The sequence below is a fragment of a genome, unplaced genomic scaffold, assembly GCF_019419815.1.
Source record: "Pyrus x bretschneideri cultivar Hongxiangsu unplaced genomic scaffold, Pyrus_bretschneideri_v1 Contig161, whole genome shotgun sequence".
NCBI classification, from domain to species: Eukaryota; Viridiplantae; Streptophyta; class Magnoliopsida; order Rosales; family Rosaceae; genus Pyrus; species Pyrus x bretschneideri.
The window spans coordinates 49,611-68,269 of record NW_025999459.1 but is presented as its reverse complement, the minus strand read 5'-3'; the positions used below and the strand labels follow the sequence as shown (position 1 = coordinate 68,269).

The 18,659-nt window shown below is 36.8% G+C and overlaps 1 protein-coding gene across 2 annotated transcripts; it reads left to right on the top strand.

The window, feature by feature from the left end:
• Nucleotides 1–14,046: 14,046 nt before the first annotated feature.
• Nucleotides 14,047–16,900, top strand: LOC125475865 (3-isopropylmalate dehydratase large subunit, chloroplastic-like). Of its 2 annotated transcripts, none has more exons than XM_048581220.1 (8): nt 14,047–14,247; nt 14,369–14,484; nt 14,570–14,624; nt 14,865–14,943; nt 15,497–15,551; nt 15,664–15,795; nt 15,965–16,293; nt 16,541–16,900. In XM_048581220.1, exons 2-7 carry the CDS (start codon nt 14,389–14,391, stop codon nt 16,280–16,282), a joined length of 735 nt encoding a protein of 244 aa, XP_048437177.1. In that variant the 5' UTR covers nt 14,047–14,247; nt 14,369–14,388; the 3' UTR covers nt 16,283–16,293; nt 16,541–16,900. The 2 variants fall into 2 exon arrangements, with proteins under 2 accessions (XP_048437177.1, XP_048437176.1); XM_048581219.1 differs by having other exon boundaries at nt 14,570–14,665; nt 14,894–14,943.
• The last annotated feature ends 1,759 nt before the right edge of the window (nt 16,901–18,659 follow it).

Genomic DNA, 18,659 nt, shown 5'->3' with positions numbered 1-18,659 from the left:
GGAGGATCCCCGGGATCATCACAAAGAGGATCCGCCAATCCAGCGAGGATCCTCTTCCGTTAAGCTCATTAGTCTGGCTGACATGCCCACATGGGCGTGTTCCATCATCCATTTGAGAATAGTAACGATAGAGATGACACACCCCGATCCGGAATGTCCACTTGGACTCCGAATCGAATTGTGCTGGCCGACATCTGGAGGGTGACGAAGTCATAAAGTGTAGTGTAGTGGAAAAATACGAATAAATTTAAAACCTAAAAGTGCCTAATCAAAAGAGTGCGCGGGTGAGTGGGATTGAACCCATTTCACATGTTATGGCAGAGCATAAGAACAATACAATAATTAGGGTGAAGGTTATACCATTGAAGATAACCATCTACTGAGGTCTTGCTAGAGTCCTCATTTACACGAAATCCTAGCTACTAAACCTGGAGGGGTGAAAAAAAAAGTTGAGTGGGTCAAAAAATAACGTTTTGTAAAATATCTTTTTTAAACATTATAACCTCTCGCCGTAAAATCAAGTATAGTTTCCAAAATATATACGTACTATATATAGTAAGAAAATACGTACCGTAGCCTGCAAAGTCTCAAGAAATCAATAAGGCACAGCTATCACAAATAAGCATAAGGGGACAAATTTCACATAACCTCGTAATAAGTAAACATAACAAAACAAATGCTCATCGACACATGCTGACACATGAGTCGGAGTTGCCTAATCCAACCTATACGACAAGACTGGGTGTAATAAATGCACTCTAGTACTACAATCATGTGAAGGCTAGCGCCGAAGCACGGTCATATACGAGCCAGAATTGCATAATGCAATCTGTACGACAAGACTGGCACCTAACTTAGATCCAAGGCGAGTGAACGGTGCGAATGTTAACATACGCATGAAAGGATGGCCCTGACCTTGGGTGGATTACTAACATCGGGGTGCAACAATGATGAGCAGATGACATAAGTAAAATTGTGCCACAAAGATTCAATAACTCTAATCAACATAGTAACTATAACAGCCGTAAATATAATATCATGGTATCTCGTGCATACCTGTGAACCTATAGGATGTAGAATAATTCCCTAGGTTCATTCATTTCACTACTTCATGTAATTTTAGTCTAAGCAAGGCATATGTAGTAAATTCTTTTCAAGGTATAACTAGAAACTACCAAGTATGCGTATACTTATAAAAAGAAATGACTAGCTCACAGTTAAGCAGTCGAAATGAAGCCTCCAAGCCTTGCTTGACCTTGTACATCCTTGGGATACATTTCCCCTATATGTGAAATTACTAATTAACTTAGTTTAATAACACATAAATGGAAACTTAAATAAAACCTCCATAGATTGCTCAAACATAGGGTTTATATGAAATCGATTTACTCGACGTCACGGACCTACACAAATTGTCAGAAAGCTAATTGGAGGCCGGATGAGCTGACTAGGGCATAGTCATACGCACCACCATGTGCAGGCCAAACCTTGACGTTCGTCAGGAATATTCCGTTAGTCTGACGGAATATTCCGTTAAATACTAACGGAAGTTAACGGCGTTACCTGAAGCCATTAGAATATTCCATCAACTTTGACAGAATATTCCGTCGTCTTCTCCGACGAGCCTCGCCGGTCGCCGTCGTCTTGTTTCGCCTAAATTTGGAAATTTTCGTTGGTTTATGGGTAAAATTTCAAAGCTTCATAACTTGCTCATTTCTCAACCATTTTTTATGAACACACCCCGACCTGAAATGTCCACTTGGACTTCGAATCGAGTTGTGTTGGCCGACACCTGGAGGGTGACGAAGCCATAAAATGTAGTGTAGTGGAAAAAGAATGTGAATAAATTAAAACCTAAAAGTGCCTAATCATAAGAGTGTGCGGGTGAGCGGGATTTAACCCAATTCACACATGATGTCAGAGCATAAAAACAATACAGTAAAGTAGGGTGAAGGTTATACCATTGAAGATAACCATCTACAACAATTTTTCCAGAGTCCTTGCTTACACGTAAGCATAGCTACTAAACCTGGAGGGGCGAAAAATAAAATTGAGTGGGTCAAAAAATAGTGTTTTGTAAAAACCTTTTCAAAAACGATATAACCTTTCGCCGTAAAATCAAGTATAGTTTCCAAAATATTCGTACTACGTATAATAAGAAAATACTTAACGTAGCTTGCAAAGTCTCAAGAAAATCAATAAAATACAGCTATCGTAAGTAAGCACAAGGTGACCGTAATCACATAATCTCGCAATATGTAAACATAACATAAAGAATGCTTAACAATCTACTAGCACATAAGTCGAAGTTGCCTAATGCAACCTGTACAACTGAACTGATTGCTCATCAATCAATGCTAGCACACGAGTCGGAGTCGCCTAATGCGACCTGTACGACAAAATTGGGTGTAATCAATGTACTCTAGTACTACGATCACGTGAAGGTTGACGCTGAAACATGGTCATATACAAGTCAAAATTTCCTAGTGTAATTTGTATGACAGGACTGGCACCTACTTGGATCCAAGGCGAGCGAATGGTGTGGATGTGAACATACAGGTGAAGGACTGACCCTGGTCTAGGGTGAGTATTAACACCGGGGTGCAACAATGATGAGCAGATAACATAAATATAATCATGCCACAAAGATTCAATAACTCTAATCAACATAGTAATAATCATAGCTGTAAATATAATATCATAGTATCTCGTGCATACCTGTGAACCTATAGGGCGCAGAATAATTCCCTAAGTTCAGTCAGTTCACTACTTCATGTAATTTTAGTATAAGCAGGCCATACGTAGTAAATTCTTTTTAAAGTATAACTGGAAACTAGCAAGTATGCGTATACTTATAAAAAGAAATGACCCACTCATAGTTACACAGTCGAAACGAAGCCTCTAAGCCTTACTTGACCCCGTATGTCCTCGGGATACATTTCACCTATATGTGAAATTACTAATTAACCTAGTTTAATAACACTTAAACAGAAACTTAAATAAAACCTCTGTAGTTTGCTTAAACATATGGTTTGAATATACAAAATCGATTTACTCGATGTCACGGACCTACACAAACTGACAGAAAGCCAATTGAACGTCAGACGCGCCTGCTAAGGCACGGCCATACGCACCACCACGCATAGGCCAGACCCTGACGTCCGTCAAGAATATTCCGTCAATTTGACAGAATATTTCGTTAAATAATTAACAGAGTTTAATGGCGTTACCAGACATCGTTAGAATATTTGTCAACTTTGACAGAATATTCCGTTGTCTTCTCTAGTGAGCATCGCTGGTTGTCGTCTGGTTACGCTAGAATCTGGAATTTTTCACCGATTTCTGGGTAAAATTTCAAAGATTCATAACTTGCTCATTTCTCAACCATTTTTTATGAAATTCATATGGAAATGATGCTTATGAAGAATAGAACAAAATTATACCTCTTGGAAGTCCAAAAAATGGACGGGAAGTGGCCTGAAAATGCCTTAAAAGGTTTTGCCAAAAACTCGTTCCTTGAAACCAGGTTGTTTCAAGTCAACTCTTCCTTAAACCTTGACCAGGATCCTTAGGGAGTTGAGTAGGAGCTTCCCCGAGTCATAAAACGTTGTGACTCGATCTAAAAATTGTCAACCCAAAACTCACTGAATCGAAACTTCCGAGTTGGTAAGTCAAAACTCAACCATTCTTGAAACTAGTTGCATGGTTGTGTTCGTGGGGTCGAGATGAGTTCAATGGTATGATTTTCAGGTCACGTTCATAGGGTTTGGTGTTTGTTTGAGAGAGTTACAGAGTGAGAGAGTGAGAGAGTGCCTTTGGGGAGAACGAGACAAGAGAGAGGGTGCTAGTTTGATTTTTCTGAAATTTGATTGGGTGTGAAGCGTGAAAGTGAAGTTTGATTGGTTGGTTCCAAAAGGAGGGAAAGTAATTGATTGGGTGGTGAGGTGGAATTCAAGGAGATGATTGGTTGTTTGTGTGAGGGAGAGGGGACACGGATCCACCAAGCAAAGGAACAATTTGATTTAAGATTTTGTACAATTTTTAATGTACAAAATCTGCTTCCTTACAGTGTTACCAACATTGTTAATTTGTACATGTGTGTACAAAAGTTCTCGTGATCATGTACTTTAACAGAGCGTAACTTCTTCGTTACGGATCTGATTTAGGTCTAATTCATGCTCATGCGTTCATAACGACGAGTACTACTTAAGTATGAAACCAGGAAAAAGAATTAACAGTCGAAAACAACGTTCGCATCAGATTCCACTTTTGTCCAAAAAGGGTAAAATCGTCAAAACATACTAGCGGAAAATGAATTCTAGTGAAAAGTAGGGACGCGTCGTCACAATCTACCCCTCTTTAGAAAATTTCGTACCCGAAATTTAAAATCATTTGTTACACAAAATTCAAAGATAGGATGAATAAAATATATATGTACGTGACAAAGAAATCAAGTCAGAGTGGTTGTACAAAAAGGGAAAATGCTGCTCCGTCGTGATCGGGCGCATTAATTCCTTTTTCATGCCTCTAACTCATACTTTCCTTCTTCAATACAATACTATAATATAATAGTTTTCGCAAAAACAAAACGTCAAAAATATTTATATGTACTGACGGGAATACATATATATAACAACATAAGGTTAAAGTCAATGACGAACCTACAGTGGTGCAAGGAGGGGTGTCCACCCCTCCCCTTGCCGGAAATCTAGCATTGGAGCGATGGTTTCGCCCCTCTGGTCCCCCTGGAAATGATGAAATGATTTCGCCCCTCTAATCCCCCTAGAAATGATGAAATGATTTCGCCCCTCTAATCCCCCTAGAAATAAATTATTTAAACGGGGACCAGTCATCACTCGTATCCCCTCTTTTCCTTTTTAGTTTGGGCCCGCCACATTTTGGTTTTAACTCCACCATCTTATATTTTGCTGACTTTTTGTTTGTATTATCTTTTTTTTTTTATAATTATTTTAACGTTTTAATTTCCTCATCATTTTCTCTATTCCACCATCTTCCTCTTTCTCAATTGTATTCCATATAAAGATACTTACCTAAAACTCCCAAATAGCAGGTGTTAGATTCGAAAGCGAATCTGAACCATTTAATTATGGCTAGCCCAATAAGATGTTTAGCTAATTCCCCCTTAAGATAAATTAAAATATTGTTTGTTAATAAAAAAAACCTCCCAAATAACGTGTAAACATATTGTTATCCTTTTCTTTTTTTTAAAATAACATAAGTATGGTTCAATGTTTATTTATAGAATGTAGTACATTTATTAAGTGCAATATGTACTCATTTATATGATATATAATAAATTTATGTAAATCCGCTTAAGCCTAGCCTATGTTCCAGCCCGCCGTCCGCCCAATGTCTAGCGTCTTTTAAAACCTTGGTTTGTATTGATAAATTATGAACAACGTTAACATTGTCTACTCCGATTTGGTTGTCTACATTTTTGAGATATTTTACCTCTTTAAGTTTCGCCCTTCCCCCTGACGATTTCTGGCTTCGCCACTGGTTAAAGTAGTTGTACTAATAATAAAACTGAATATAGGATTTTTTTTTTTTAAAACTACGCACTTGAGTGTTGCGTACTCCAAAGTAAGTATATAGTAACCTTGGGTAGGGCCCAAGTAATTTAATAAGTAAACGTGAAGGCTGGCGTCGAAGCGCAGTCACATATGAGTCGGAATTGCTTGATGCAATTTGTACGATAGGACTAGCACCTACTTGGATCCAAGGCGAGCGAACGGTATGGATGTGAACATACACCTAAAGGATTGGCCCTGGCCCTGGCCTTGGGGCGAGTACTATCACCGTGGTGCAGTAATGATAGGCAGATAACGTAAATATAATCATACCATAACAATTCAATAATTCTAGTCAACAAAGTAACTTACGTTCGCATCCCGTAGGATTATTTTAGCATTTCACAATAGCACAACAATTCTCGTAACATTAATTAATCAAGGTTGTAAGTATAATCATGGTAACTCACGCATACCTGTGAACCTATAGAGTTCAAAATAATTTCCTAAATTTCGTCATTTCACTACTTCACGTAATTTTAGTCATTGATTGACTTGAGGAGTCAATTCGTGTTCCGTTGGTCCAAATGGACAACATTTTACACCTCTTGGTAAAATTGCCCAGTCTTGAAACCTATTGGGTCTTCTGACATTTCGATCAATACCTACTTTGACGGGTAATCCCATTTTTACCCCTCTGTACTGAAAGGCATTCCAGTCAACCTTCCGTACGTGTCTACCCTACTGCATTTCGTATTGCCTTGAAAATGATGCATTGTCTAAGAGCACTGTTGACAGTGGAAGTGTAGTTGTGACCATTAATTTCTCAATCACCTAACAAATACTCGATTGAACGAATCTTCCGTGGTGATTGAATATCTCGAAAACTACTATTGTAGTTTGATGTTATGCATCCAATCCAGTTATCTAGTACTTTAGATTTGATGGACTTGTTTTGATCCTCAAATTCTCGAGTATTCTTCTAGCCTTCTCGACGTAGTTACTTTCTCACTAAGTTCGAGAGAGCTTTACTATGAAGTTGCTTGCTAAGGAGTTGCGGACTACATGGTTTGCTTACATGGCAGGTACGTCACTGTGGTATCTCATCGTGATGAGTGTTTTACTTCCAAGTTTTGGAGATGTCTTCTTGAAGGCCACGTGTAGTAAGTTTCATCACCAACTACATTTCTCCCTCAGACTAACAGCCAATCTGAACGATTTATCTGGATCTTCATGGCATATTGCGTTTATCTCCTCTTTAGTGGTAGCATTATCGTATTAGACACTTATTTCTGTTAGAACTGCTTGTAACTACGACTACTATTTTTGGTCTTGGTTGTGACACTGTTGAGACGTAGTATGGAGATTCTTTACTTAACACTTGTTTGACATAGGAGTTTTACGAACAAGTGTTCAATTGTGAGAGTTCACAATATATAATTGTTTTATTGCTGTTGTTGCCCAAGGGGGTAGTGCATGAGCACGGTAGAGGCTTGACCAGAAGTTGTTTGTGTAATTCCCAATGGGAGCATGATGGTAATATTGCTCCCTCGGGAGTTATTTACTTACTTATCATGACAACAGTGAGTTGTCGATATCGCGGGTTGCAAATCGTAATATCAATGACTTATTCGTTGGATTAGTTAAGCAAGTAAATAGGTAGATTCTTTTACGTTAGTACTTATTTATGTATTTGTTGTATTTACCTATTAAATTACATAGGCCCGACCCAAGGTTACTATATACTTACTTCGAAATACGCAACACTCGAGTGCGTAGTTGAAAAATCCTATGTTCATTTTTAAAATCAGTATAACTACTTTAACCTTTTGTTGTTATATATATGTATTTTCGAAGGGATGTTAGTACATATAAATATTTTCGATGTTTTGGTTTGTGAAAACTATTATATTATAGTATTGTACTAAAGAAGAAGGAAAGAATAAGTTGGAGGCATGAAAAAAGAATTAATGCACTCCGATCGTGACGGAGCGACATTTTCCCTTTTTGTACAACCACTCTGACTTAATTTCTTCGTTACATACATATATTTTATCCTCCCTATTTTCGAATTTTGTGTAACGAATTATTTTAAATTTCGAGGACAAAATTTTCTTAAGGCGGTAAGCTGTGACGACCGGTCCCTACTTTTCACTGGATTTTTTTTTCCGTTGGTGTGTTTTTACAATTTTACCCTTTTTGGACAAAAGTGGAATCTAACATGGACGTTGTTTTTGGCTGTTATTTCTTTTTCCTGGTTTCGTATTTAAGTAGTACTCGTCATTACAAACGCGTAAGTGCAAGTTAGACCCGAATCGGATCTGTAACGAAAAAGTTACACTCCGTTAAAGTACATGACCACGAGTACTTTTGTACACGCACGTACAAATTAACAGTGTCAGAAACACCGTAAGGAAAAATATTTTGTACATTAAAAATTGTACAAAATCTAAAATCAAATTCTTCCATGTCCCCTCTCCCTCACACAAACAACCAATCATCTCCTTGATTTCCTCCTCACCACCCAATCAATTGCTTTCCCTCCTTTGAAAGCAACCAATCAGATTTCATCACCATCATTTGCACCAACCAATCAGAAAACTCAGCACTCTCTTTCTCTTCTTTCTCTCTCCCCGAAGGCACTTTCTCATTGTGCAACTCATTCAAACAAACACCAAACCCTACAAACGTGATCTAAAAACCATACCATTGAACTTATCTCAACCCCACAAACACAACCATGCAACCAGTTTCAAGAATGGTTGAGTTTTGACACACCAACTCGGAAGCTCCAACTCGATGAGTTTTGGGTTGACGATTTTCAGACCGAGTCACGGCGTTTTAGGACTCGGGAAAGCTCCTACTCAACTCCCTAAGGGTCCTAGTCAAGGTTTGAGGAAGAGTTGACGTGAAACAACCCGGTTTCAAGGAGTCAAGTTTTTGGCCGAACCTTTTGAGGCATTTTTAGGCCATTTCCTGTCCATTTTTTGGACTTCCAAGAGGTACAATCTTGTTATACTCTTCATAAGCTTCATTTCCATATAAATTTCATCAAAAATGGTTGAGAAATGAGCAAGTTAAGAATCTTATGAAGAGTAGAACAAGATTGTACCTCTTGGAAGTCCAAAAATGAATGGGAAGTGGCTTGAAAATGCCTCGAAAGGTTCGGCAAAAAACTTGACTCCTTGAAATCGAGTTGTTTCATGTCAACTCTTCCTCAAACCTTGACTAAGACCCTTAGGGAGTTGAGTAGGAGCTTCCCCGAGTCCTAAAACACCGTGACTCGATATGAAAATCGTCAACTCAAAACTCACCGAGTCAGAGCTTCCGAGTTGGTGAGTCAAAACTCAACCACTCTTGAAACTGGTTGCATGGTTGTGTTCGTGGGGTCGAGATGAGTTCAATGGTATGGTTTTCAGGTCACGTTTGTAGGGTTTAATGCTCGTTTGAGAGAGTCGCAGAGTGAGAGGGTGAAAAAGTGCTTCAAGGAGAGAGAGAAAAGAGAGAGAATGTTGAGTTTTCTGATTGGTTGGTGTAAATCATGGTAATAAAGTCTGATTGGTTGCTTTCAAATGAGGGAAAGCAATTGATTGGGTGGTGAGGAGGAAATCAAGGAGATGATTGGTTGTTTTGTGCGAGGGAGATGGGACACGGATTCACCAAATAAAGGAAGAATTTGATTTCAGATTTTGAACAATTTTTAATGTACAAAATCTACTTCCTTACAATGTTTCTGACACTGTTAATTTGTACGCGCGTGTACAAAAGTACTCGTGGTCATGTAGTTTAACAGAGCGTAGCTTTTTCGTTACAAATATGATTCGGGTCTAACTTATGCTCATGCATTTGTAACAACGAATACTACTTAAGTACGAAACCAGGAAAAGGAAATAACAGTTGAAAACAATGTCCACGTCAGATTCCACTTTTGTCCAAAAAGGGTAAAATTGTCAAAACACACCAACGGAAAAAGAAATTCCAATGAAAATTAGGGATAGGTCGTCATAAGAGAGATTAAATTTGTAATGTAAATTTACAGACTAAATATGTCACCAATAGGAAATGAGTACATTCATCAATGTTTAAGTAATAATACAATCATCAACTTCCATATTATTTAGTTTACAAAATTTAGTCTACAAATTTAATCTCTCTGCATTAATATTTTGGCGTACCCGGTACCATAGCTAGTGTTCCCAACATATGAACACCTAACACGTAGCTTATATTAGACACCTAGCCTCTGTTTTGACACGTTGCAAACAATCTTCCCATTTAATTCTAATTTTCAGAAAATAAATTTGAACAAAAAGTTAATTAAATAAACTGATTCAAATTCCCATCGGAGCCTCTGACCTCCGCCCCATGCCCACCCATCTCTCCCTTCCCCTTTCATTTTTCTTTCTATCTCCTTCTACCTTCCTATTTTTCGTTCTAACCTCCCTTACATCGGAGAAAGGCACTATAAATTGTCGTCGGCCACCCCTGCACTTTGATCAGAGGTTGTAATTATCGCCATCAATGGAGGGGTCGTTGTCTTGCCGTGAGTTCGTGGCGGCTGGGTGATTGGTTGCTGTCAATTTTTGGTGGGGGGGTGGTTTTTTTCCAAATTCTCTTTCACTTTTAGGGGAAATTATGAATTGCATTGATAAAATAAGTTAGCTTGAATTTTTTTGTTATGTGTCACGCATTTATTTGCCGAGAACACCAGCTCAACTAGTGTACTGGCCTGTAAACGGAATTATTTATTAGGTTTGGATCAGATTTCAAAGTAAGAATCCTATGTGGACTCAACTAGTAGATAAAGGAGAAGTAATATGTTGGTAATGCAAATCATTAGAGTTTGAATATGTGTAAAACCAACATCCTATAATTGAGGAAATACATCCAATGTGCTTTGAATACAAACCGTTCCTCCACTACTCAATAACTTCCAAGTTGTGATGATATGAGACGATAACCAACTCACCCATGATAGATGGAAGTTGGATGCCAGTCATCAATAAATAAAAGGGATTCCCTACTCACAAAGCATCGGTTCTAAGTCTAGGATTCTCTCACCATAAGAGCATAAAGGGCTTGAGTGAGTAGAAGAGTTCTTTTGACAACCACGTTGGCTTAGATGGGTAAGTCTTCTTGTTCTATATATCATATTGTGATTTAGGGTTAAAATCTTAATTCTTGGGTTATTCCCAACATTCACTAGACTCGTTAAGCTAACAAGTCACCTTAATCCTAACCGTTAAGTTAACAAGTCACTCAAATTCAACACATTAAGTTAGTGAGTTACCCATTTCACCACTTAATAACAACTTTTTTTTTCTTTTTTTGGGCTTTTGCATTCCAATACAAATTATACATATTTCAATCAAGATTTCAAGCAGGAGGTTCCAACACATTTTAGAAGTACCCAAATGCATTGACCATATAAATATAATCAAACCTTACAGAGGGTAGTCACTACAAATATTATAAACCCTTACAAAAGGAACTCATGAGATGAACTATATAGGTGGAATGCAGGATTTTGGTTGGGGAAGATGGATTTTGCAACTTTGGTGTCTTCTCAACAACTCATGAGATCAACTCTAGTTCTGATCAGTGCCTTTCAGGATTCAATACCCACCTGGTCAGATCACAAATTCACATGTAAATGAAAATCATATCAGTTAACATACAAGTAATAAAAATAAATAATAAATAAATAAAATAAAAAAATTTAAACAAAGGACTTTCAATCCCAGGAAGCAACTTTTAAGAACCAAAACCCCTAACCAAGATTAAAATTTCACATACAGAATTAAACCCAATTCATAAAAACACAAAATATGATAAAAAATCATGACATTCAAAGAACAAGAGCCTGCCACAATAAACCCTCATTAACTATTAGCTAAGCATCAATATATTAATCAATACACATAATTTTGCACGGAAAAATCAATCATCATACTTAAAATCCTAAAAAAACCAATATTTTCATCAAAATAGTGGTCACGTGAACAATTGAAAGACAACCAGACAGTTATTGTTAAATTACACATTTTAATTCAAAAAATCAAAATTATTGATGCTCGAAAAGCCAATCAAACCATCTTTATGTAAGAAAAAATATGAAGAAATAAGAGCAGAAAAAGTACAGTAAAAAGGCAGAGCTCACGACTTAACTTAAAATGGCGGAGAAACAGAAGAAACTAGAAGAAGCCATGAGTCATACAAGATTGAAGAGAAAATAGAAAGCGAGAGTGCGAGAGGAGCCAGAAGCAAGGAGAACCAGAGAATGGTTGGAGAGCGTGTGAGAGTGTGAGACGGCGAGAGTCAACGAGGGTTTTTTTGGTTATGTCTATTGAATTTACTCAAAAGCCGCCAATAACAAGTGTTAACGGGTGGCTAACAGGTTTGGCAGGTTGACTAAAAATGACCCGTTATTTAACGGGTGATTAAAGAGCTCACCCGTTAACGACATGACCCACTAAGCACTCACCCAAATACTAGTTTTAACGAGTGGGTCGATTCAGGTTAATGGGTCAGGTCTATAATGCCAAGTCTAGTATCGGGTACCTTGAAAAATTTCTCCATTTGTCGAAGCATAAAGCAAGCTCACACGTTGAAGCGTGGCTGCATGAAGGGCCTGCGCGTCGAGTCCACGCGCACAAGTGGGCCAACTTAGTAACCCAAACTCAAATTCTGGTCCGAATTTGTCAAAATTTGAGTTTTAACCCAAAACTAAATTTTGAGCCAAGGGTTGGAGTGAAATGGGGTATAGAAGGCAAATTTTGAGACTTATTCTAAGAGTTGGAGATGGTCTTATAACGACGAAGATAAGAAAAGCAAGCACAACCAAAAATTTTGGAAAATTAATATAAGATCCCATTGAAATAATTTTGTCTATGTCTATGTACTCGATTTGCTCCATCGGCCTGAGTAATCAGGGCAGGCCCTAAGGATAGCCGAGAGTGGCGACTGCCTAGCCCTGAAATTCGTTTACCTTAGGTTGTAGGTTAATAAATAATAGAAAATAAAAAATATTTCAAAATTGAACTGTTACTGTGTTGGTGAAATGAATTAAAAATTGGTTTGACTACTTGGCAGGAATTCAATCCAAGCAAATGCCTTTCTTTCTCTTTAATTTCTTTTTCTTTTTCCTATCCGTTTTAGTCCTTCATCATTTAACAAAAATAAAAATTACACAAAATTTTTAAGAAAGCAACCTATTAACTATCTCATACAGTTTAGAAGAATACAACTTCAGATAATCTAATTTTCAAACTATGAAATTAATTTTATTTGAAATTGGTCAAATAGTATATTGTATTCGGTAGAGATTGAGTGACTTAGTTATGTTATCTATTGAAAAAGGATAGGAAGAAAACTTGATTGTGGGATGTTTTGATGCAATTATAAGTTTACATGTTGATTAAATTTTTGTTTGATGTTTTATTTTTTTTTGATACGGCCAACTTGTCCTCATCAAATTATTTTATTTGACACAGGACTCCTTGTTTCATAAATGTCTTATAAACTCTTTCTCTTTTATTGTATTTGCTTTTAAAACATGAAGAAAAAAAAAAAAATATATATATATATATATATATATATATATATATATATATATGACACATCGAAGGACTTAAAAACTCAAAGGCCCCCGCCCAGAAGCTTGACTCGGGCCCAAAAATTACAGGGTTGGCCTTGCGAGTAATCAAGTGTTTGGATATTTTGATATTATTGAAAAATATGTTATGATTTTTAATTGTAATTATAATTTTTTTAATATTGAATTATTTTGACATTTTCTTATGAAAATTATGGAATGCAAAACTGGGAAGGAGCAGTTCAGTTCAAACGATTTGTGCTGTTTGGCGTGTAGACTGCGGACTGGAATAGTTGAGGTTTTGTTGACGTGACAAGGCAACTGCTAAAGGTTTTCGAAAGTGCACTGGCAGGCATGATGAGTTCATGAAACTTTGATATTGTGCACTTGAAAGGATTTTAGTAAATGGTTGATTTAGATTGATTTATACAGTTATAGATTGTTGTATATGTCCTGGAAGCAAGTGTTGCGTGAGGTGTTTAGATACATGCCATATGAAACAACTGGCTCTAGTACCATTTGCATGTGACACTCAAGTTTTATTAAGCACAAGTACCACGTCTGCATGCCCAAGTTGAGATGTTTTCATCTTATATTATGTTCTAATACTAGGAGGTGGGGTTTTCATTTGGTTTCCCTTTGATTTTTGAAGCTACGGGTTAGACTTTATAAAAGCCATAACTTTACTGTATTATTTGATATTGTTCATTGGGATCATGAAGGCAATATCAAGAAGGGTACATGTTGCAGCCTCACTCAATCTGAGGTCTGAATGTCTGAAAACAAATCATTGGACATTGTTAAAAACTCAGAAAACAGGAAAGTACTCCATGTAGAGAACCGAAAAGGGAGAATTATGCTTTTTGATAAGCTAAATGTGTTTCTCTTTCCAATATGAGCTATGAGTGATCCAGGTTGTTGTATCTGTTGATTCACAATTTCTGCAGTACTGCTTTATCTCATACTTTAATGTTATAATTGTTTGCAGTAATTTCTGTGAATTTTATTGTGTTTTCGTACTTTTCTGATTTCCTTCTAAAATTGCAGGTGCCACCAACATTGAGATTTGTGATGGATGGTGAAATGCCCGACTATTTGCTTGCCAAAGATTTGATTCTGCAAGTAAGTTTAACTGTTCTCAAAGCATTTTTTTTTTCACTCAGTCTGCATATACAAAGAAGTTAAAATTATAAAAGTTAGACTGATCATATGATTTTATTTGTTTAATATATAACACATCCAGGCTTGTTGTCTCCTTGATAAATGAATTTCATCTGGCAAATTATTGGTGAAATAACTGTTGCTGGTGGAACATATAAAGCTATGGAATTTGTTGGCAGCACTGTTGAAAGCTTATCTGTAAGTGAATTTTACTGTATGTATGATCATACCATTCATCTGGTTGTATCTGTTAATTACTCTTTCACAAACCTGTGCTGGACAGATGGAAGAACGAATGACATTATGCAACATGGTTGTTGAGGCTGGAGGTAAAAATGGTATTGTTCCTGCTGATAGCACTACATTTAATTACCTTGAGGTTAGTGCTACAAATCTTCAATGTTACGATGGCTCTCTCTCCCTCTCTTTCCCCTCCTTTAGAGTCAGTAAAATGGAGTTGGGAGCACAACATTTTCACGTTTTTTATTTTTTATTTTTTTATTTTTTATTTTTTGGTGGGTGGCTGTCACAAATTTGTTCTTTTTGAATCTCACATACATTTGTGTTGTGTAGCACAGGCTATATAATGTTTAATGTTGAACTGCAGGATAAGACGTCTGTTCCCTATGAACCTGTTTACAGTGATGCTAAAGCAAGGTAATTAATGCTACTGATTATCCACATTTTATTAGACCATTTCATGATCCAGTTTATAACGTTTGAACTCTGAAGCATGTATTTTGCTTTCAACGTGGACATCCACTCTAGACTCTTATGTTCCTATTAGATTTAATAACGTTTTAATGCGATATATTTAAAATAGTATTTCCTATGGTTTTGAGGGACTTTTGACGCACTGATGGTGCATTTGAATTTTGACAATGTTATGTTAGTGGATGAGACATCATTCTATCTTCATCTTTTTTAAAATATACTAGTAGAACTGTCACATTTAAAGTACCATGTGGTCATCATCTTATGTAGTTTAGTTCAGGTTGTCACGGACTACCTTATCATCATTTGTAAATCTACAGCAGATGTAAGAGAATTGGATGTTAAGCATACCTAGGATTTGAATATGCATATTCTTTTATATTCCTTTTTATAATATGCATATTCTTTTATTCCTTCTGTTGACTAACTTAAGATTTGTGAGATTTAGCTTTTTGGAATTCGTTTGTATTAATGAGTTTGTTTTGTGTGCATTTAGATTTCTTAAAGAGTACAGATTTGATATCTCAAAATTGGAGCCATTGGTGGCAAAGGTGAGCAGCACATAGATTGGTCTCTTATAGTTTAATCTCCCTTGTAGATATTCAATGATTTGTAATTTTGCCTCTCTTCCATGGTTAATTCATAAAAAGAATTGTATTCCAGCCTCCTTCTCCAGATAATCGTGCTTTAGCAAGAGAATGCAAAGATGTGAAAATTGACAGAGTATATATCGGTTCTTGTACTGGTAGAAAAACGGAGGATTTTATGGCTGCAGCCAGAGTTTTTCTAGCATCTGTAAGGAGTCAAATCTTTGTCACATGAGTATTGGGATATTGTTTACAGATGCTGACTTCGGATATTGTTTACATATTCTGTAATGCTGACTTCAATTGACATCTGAATGTTTTTTTTGGAAATTCTCTTTTCTTGGTTTAAGCTTCAAGATTTAATTCCTTTGCTGCAGGGGAAAAAGGTCAAAGTTCCCACATTTCTTGTGCCTGCTACCCAAAACGTTTGTCAAGCTACAGAATTAAGTGCTTCGGTGACAACATCTGTATATATAAATTTATCAAGAAATTTTATGAAAGGCATGATAAATGAAATCTTGTTTATTGTATATTCTGAAATCTGCGGGTTTGGATGGACGTGTATAGTCTGCCAGTTCCAGGGTCTGGTGGCAAGACTTGCTCCCAGATTTTTGAGGAAGCTGGATGTGACGCACCTGCAAGTCCCACTTGCGGTGCTTAAATGGGTGGTCCGAAAGACACGCATGCACGCTTAAATGAACCTCAGGCGAGTGCATCCTTTCTGCAACACATTCATAAGGATCTATTGTGCTCTCCTGTCTTGGGGCAGCTGGACGTCACGCATTGTTGCATTTCACTATGTCGTCTTCGATAGAATTGGGACTGACTTCCCTGCCTTTGGGGTTCATAACCCAATTTGCAGATAACCTTGTTGCAAGGAGAACATCTTGGTTTTAATTTCAATTGTATTGAAAATAAATACTGGTAGATTGTTAACCATCTTGTCTTTGCAGGTATGCGTCTCGACAACAAACAGGAACTTCCCAGGTCGAATGGGTCACAAGGAAGGCCAGATATATCTCGCTTCCCCCTATACGGCTGCTGCGTCAGCTTTGACTGGTTACGTCACCGACCCGAGAGAGTTTTTGCAGTAGGCAGTTTTATCATTACAATCTGATCAGTGTATGTCATCTTTATATTCTGCAACTAAATGCTGTTAGATAGCAGAGATTACGGAATAATGGGTATAACATCCATCCTACAAGGTTTTATGTCTTGTGATTGTCTGGTAGCTGCCATATTGTATGTGTAATCGTTTGAGCATGTTAGAATGTATTTATGAAACGATGGAATAAAGAGGGCTTGTCGGTGAACTTCTCACTCTCTGCAGCATAGTCTGTTCCAACACAGAACGGATGTGAGTTATAAGAGCCAGTAACACGATCACAATCAATGGTGAGATGCCTGCTCAATACCAGTAACTCTCAGAGATTACTCTCTGTATACCAAGAGCAGAGCTCTGATACCAATTGAAATTGGTATTAGGCGGAATATCCTACTAATAAAAATTTTAACTTTGCACAGTAAACTAGTCAAATGAGCTACCTAATTAGTTACAAGTTTTTCAATGACAGAAAGTATAGTTGCAAGAACTAAACTTAATTGACTAGTACGTCTAGCTAGTTAGAGTCTACCTAGATTTGTCTGACAACAAAAAATCACAAAATGGAACACATTCACATATCTGTCCATTATGCAAACAACAATGACAAAACAATTATGAATTAAAGTAGGCTGGATTGACTAGTCAACTAAGTACAGATTCGTTAGTTAACCAAGCGCAAATCTATCAAACAGACTTAGTTTCCTACGAGTTATTCTAGTCAACAACAATACAGTTCATTTTTAATATTAGAAAGCCAGAAAGAGAGTTTGGTGTCTCAAGGCTTCACAAAAAGAAAAGGACTATAAAGCCCCTTAAACAAAAAAAAATCTAAAACTAAAACTGAATTTGATACATCAAAACAAGGGCAATTTTGTAAAAAAAAAAACATAAATCTAAAATTCTTTTTATTAGAAGAAAAAAAAGGAAAAAAAATAAAAAGGAGAAGAAGTGCTGGAACCGGTGAAACATTTAATATCTCAAAATTGCCCCTTTTATTACAGGTTGTAAAAATAATAAAAAGTAAAAAAGTAAGGACATGATAAAAACGTGGCAAGGAGAGAAAGTGGAGGAAAGAAAATAGAACGTGCAGAAAGAAAGAAACTGTATTTGAAGCAGTTGCCGCAGTAGTCTCCCACTGTAACAATTATATTTTTAAAAAATATCTAAGAAATTTAAAAATGAGATAAAAAAGGGACGTCCTGAAATCCCTGATTTATTTTCTTATAAAAAACGAGATAAAATGAATTTAACCCAACCAACCAACACCACTCCTCCATTTTAGAAGAGCCTGAGTCATCATTCTTTTTTTTTTTTTCAATTTTTTTCGCTTTTTTGCTTTGCCACTCTTCTCTCTCTCCCTCTCCCCAGGCGTAAAAGGGAAATTAATTTGGGTATCAGCTTCTTTTGCTATAGCTTTTGCAAACTCTAATTCATATACATATTCATTTGTGTATATATATAAATATATGTATATGCATTTTTGTGGTTAAAATCTTGGTGCTTTTTATTTCAATTTTCTTGTTCTTTCTCTCTCCTTTTTGTTGTGGGGCCAATGGAGTATAAGCCCTATTACTGAGAAAGTACATAAGGTTGTGGTGGTCTATTCTTTTCACAAATAATTCTACCATTTTTCACTGCCTGCACATTTGCAATAAACTCTCTCTCATAAGTGGATAATGCTTCGTTTCTAGGACCTAATGATTGGCTGGAGAAGGCAATAGGTTTACCTTATTTGGAGATCTCATCACTTGTTTCAATTGACTAAAAGCATCTTGGGCACTAGGTGACCAAAGAAACCCTTCTTTCTTTGTGAGTTGATAAAATGGCTAACATATCTTGCCATACCCAAGAATAAACTTCCTGTAATACCCAGAGAGTCAAAAACCCTCTCAGACCCTTCACAGTAGTGTGTATTGGCCAATCCACAATTGCTTGCAATTTAGAGGGGTCAGCAGCTACACCCACTC

Excerpts from the sequence above, each read along its gene's own strand:
- LOC125475865 (XM_048581219.1), top strand. The coding sequence starts at position 14,389 with ATGAATTTCATCTGGCAAATTATTGGTGAAATAACTGTTGCTGGTGGA. Across the intron at positions 14,485-14,569 it reads GCACTGTTGAAAGCTTATCT|ATGGAAGAACGAATGACATT; the intron begins GTAAGTGAATTT and ends TGTGCTGGACAG. Across the intron at positions 15,552-15,663 it reads TGGAGCCATTGGTGGCAAAG|CCTCCTTCTCCAGATAATCG; the intron begins GTGAGCAGCACA and ends ATTGTATTCCAG.